At 47.6% G+C, this 3,763-nt stretch overlaps 1 protein-coding gene across 1 annotated transcript; it reads left to right on the top strand.

Moving 5' to 3' along the window:
* Positions 1–540: 540 nt before the first annotated feature.
* On the top strand, positions 541–1,176 carry LOC143861497 (uncharacterized). Its single transcript, XM_077372417.1, has one exon. It carries the CDS (start codon positions 541–543, stop codon positions 1,174–1,176), a length of 636 nt encoding a protein of 211 aa, XP_077228532.1.
* Positions 1,177–3,763: the final 2,587 nt, after the last annotated feature.

Consider the following 3,763-nt stretch of genomic DNA (forward strand, 5'->3'; position numbering starts at 1 on the left):
GCGGAAAGACTATTTCAGATCGGGACCGAATCATAAACAAGGGTGATACAACGACCGCCAAAGTCATCGCGCCCCTAATCCCCATCCTGAAAGGGTCAACTTTACTCCGTTGAACACCACCATGTCAAATATCCTGTACGAAATTCGTAATAAGGAACCCATACATTGGCCCGAAAGAATGCGAAATGCAGGAAAGGAAAAAAATCTAATAAATATTGTCACTTTCACCAAGATCATGGGCACACCACCGACAACTGTTATCATCTTAAGAATGAAATTGGAAGACTTACGGGACTTGGTCGGATCGATCGTTACCTCTAAAACCCTCCAAGGAGCCAGCAGGGACCCAGATCCGAAGTACACCGACCAGATGAACATCGATGTTCGCCCGGCCTCCAACTGAAAGGTAGCAGACAAAGAACTTCGGATCAAGAAGAAGCACCCAGGATCACTGCGAATATCGATACCATTTATGGTGGTCCCGCTTCCGGTGGACCGACCGTGGAAGGATGCACCAGATATGCTGGACAAATCAATTCTATGGAGACCCCCTCGAAAAAGTCAAAATCAGACTCGAACAACAACATGCCTATCACTTTTACTGAGAAAGACAATGGAAAGATAGTTCGACAGCATGACGACGCTATAGTCATTCGACTCGCTATCGTCAATTTCAATGTAAGTCGAATTCTCGTAGATACTGGAAGCTCCGTCAACGTTCTCCACCAGGATGCTTTCACTGAGATGCATACCCATAAAGATAGACTGGAACCGGTGGATTGGTCTATCTTTGGATTCTCCGGAGCAGAGGTCAAAGTGCGGGGAAAAATCAAACTCCCTGTCAAATTTGGAAGTTACCCTGCTCAGCGAACCATTATGCAAACCTTCGTGATAGTCCACGTCCCTTCTTCCTATAATGGTATCATCGGACGGCCAGCACTGAACGAGCTGGGGGCAGTGGTTTCTACTGCCCACCTGAAAATAAAATTCCCCACAAAGATCGGCGTAGGAGAATGTGTCGGTGATCAGGAGAAAGCTCGCAAATGTTACGCCGCCCTGCTAAAAAAGAAGAAGGCAGCCAAAGAAACCTTCTCGATCGGTGGTCCCGACCCTCGAGTTGAAGTAAAGCGGGGAGAACCGGTCGAGGAACTTACAAAGATTCCTTTGTTCCCATGATCCGATGAACAAACCATCCAGATAGGTTCTCTCTTGACAGGTAAGTTTAAAATCGAACTTATCAATTTCTTAAAAACTAATTCGGATATCTTCGCCTGGTCCGCGTCAGACATGCAGGGAATTCCCTCTGACGTAGCAGTCCACAAACTAAACATGGACCCGAGTTACAAGCCTGTCAAACAAAAGAAACGTAATTCCACCGCCGAAAGACAAAAGCACATCAAAGAAGAAGTGGATAAGCTTCTTGAGGCCAAGTTCATAAGGGAAATTCATTACCCAGAGTGGCTCGCCAATGTGGTGATGGTCAAAAATTCTAACGAAAAATGGCGGATTTGTATAGATTTTACCCATCTTAACAAAGCTTGCCCCAAGGACTGTTGCCCGTTACCAAGGATCGACCATCTCATCAACGCTACCGCCGGACATGAAATGCTGAGCTTCATGGATGCCTTTTCTGGCTACAACCAGATACAGATGTACGAACCTGATATTCTGAAAACCTCCTTCATCATCAACCAAGGATTGTTTTGTTATGAGGACATGCCATTTGGCCCCAAGAACGCTGGTGCCACGTACCAACGATTGGTCAATAAGATTTTTGCCAAGCAAATCGGAAGGAACATGGAAGTGTATGTTGACGATATGCTCGTCAAAAGCCTCGAAGCGCAAAACCACATTGCCGACCTTGAAGAGGCCTTTGCCGTACTCCGTCGAAACCGAATGAAGTTCAACCCCGTCAAGTGCACCTTTGGGGTTACCTCCGGAAAATTCCTAGGCTTCATGGTCAGCCAGCGAGGAATTGAGGCTAATCCCGAGAAGATAAAAGCGCTACTAGAAATGACAGCACCAAAGGAAGTCAGGGATGTGCAGAGGCTCACAGGCAGAATCGCGGCCCTCTGCAAGTTTATGTCTAAATCCGCCGAAAGATGCCTGCCATTCTTCAAAACCCTCCGAGGCGTGAAAGATTTTCAGTGGACAGAGGAATGTCAGGCCGCCTTCGACCAACTAAAGGCATATCTCCAAACGCCTCCATTACTCTCAAAGCCGGTACCGGGGGAAGATTTATACCTGTACCTGGCTGTTGGATCCAGCTCGGTCAGCTCCGTTATCGTTCGGCAGGAGGGGAGAGCAGAGCAACCCATTTATTATGTTAGTAGAGTACTCCATGATGCCGAAGCGCGGTATCAAGAGGTTGAGAAATTTGCCTTTGCCGTCGTCATATTTGTAAGAAAGCTTTGTCCGTATTTTCAAGCTCATCCCATTACAGTCCTCACCGACCAACCTCTTCGAAAGATATTGCAGAAGCCCGACACCTCGGGCCGACTAATTAATTGGGCAGTCGAGTTGGGGGAATTTGACATTCAAATAAAGCCACGGCCCGCGATCAAATCACAAGTACTCGTAGACTTATTGCTGAACGCAGGGTACCGATGGACGAACTGGAAAAACAAGATACTTCGCCGAGGAGCCGACTCCTGGTTCACCGGACCAGAATCCTCTGTGGATGTTATACGTTGACGACTCTGCCACCGCTGGGGGCAGTGGCGCTGGATTGGTTTTGTCAGGACTTTACAACTTCCTCACAGAATACGCCCTGAAGATGGATTTCAAAGCCTCGTACAATGAAGCGAAGTATGAAGCCTTAATCGTTGGAATAGCACTTGCGGCCGAGTTACGTGCCAACCGAGTCAGAGCACATAGTGACTCACAACTGACCGTGAGCCAAGTCAACGGTTTTAGTGAAGCTAAAGAAGAGCGAATGATCAAGTACCTAGAAAAGGTGCATAAGGAGATCTCCGCCTTCGAAGAATTCCAACTACTGCAGATCCCCCAAACCATGAATTCCTGTGCCAATGCACTCTCCAAAATGGCATCATCTGGCATAGTTAAATCAGGAAATGTCTTCACCGAGATTCTCTCCGAACCCAGTGTCGAAGGAAAGAAAATCATACAAATCGGAGAAGAGCCTAGTTGGATGGACCCGATAGTGCACTACTTAAGAGACGTCACTCTACCCTCTGAAGAGAAAGAGGCCCGACGCTTGATTGCCAAAGCCTCCCATTACATCTTCGACAGACAAGCGTTATACAAGCGATCCTTCTCATGGCCACTATTGAAATGTCTCCAACCCTCGGCTGCGGAACTTGCCATGAGAGAGGTCCACGAAGGAATCTGTGGTGATCATTCGGGCGGAAAGGTGTTAGCTCACAAGATACTCCGCCGAGGTTTCTTCTGGCTGATTCTGCAGCAGGACGCATCGAATTTTGTCAGAAAATGCGAGTAGTGCCAGAAGTTCGCTACGGTGACCCATCTCCCTGCGGTTCCCTACAAACCCATCTCCAATCCTTTCCCGTTCACCATGTGGGGAATGGACTTACTCGGACCTTTTCCGAACTCGACCAAGGGGCACCAAATGATGTATGTTGCTATCGACTATTTCACCAAATGGGTCGAGGCCAAAGCGATGAAAAAGATCACTTCCAAAGAAATGGAAAACTTCTTCTACCATGATATTATTTGTAGGTTCGGAATTCTGCAGGTCCTCGTAACCGACAGTGGAACCCAGTTTCCAAGCAGGCAGTCAAGG

This window comes from Tasmannia lanceolata, unplaced genomic scaffold (assembly GCF_043159265.1).
Source record: "Tasmannia lanceolata isolate RefF3 unplaced genomic scaffold, GAP_Taslan_0.1 ptg000037l, whole genome shotgun sequence".
Taxonomy (NCBI): Eukaryota; Viridiplantae; Streptophyta; class Magnoliopsida; order Canellales; family Winteraceae; genus Tasmannia; species Tasmannia lanceolata.

Bases quoted from the DNA above. Each gene is read 5' to 3' on its own strand.
- LOC143861497 (XM_077372417.1), top strand. From the start codon at position 541: ATGGAGACCCCCTCGAAAAAGTCAAAATCAGACTCGAACAACAACATG.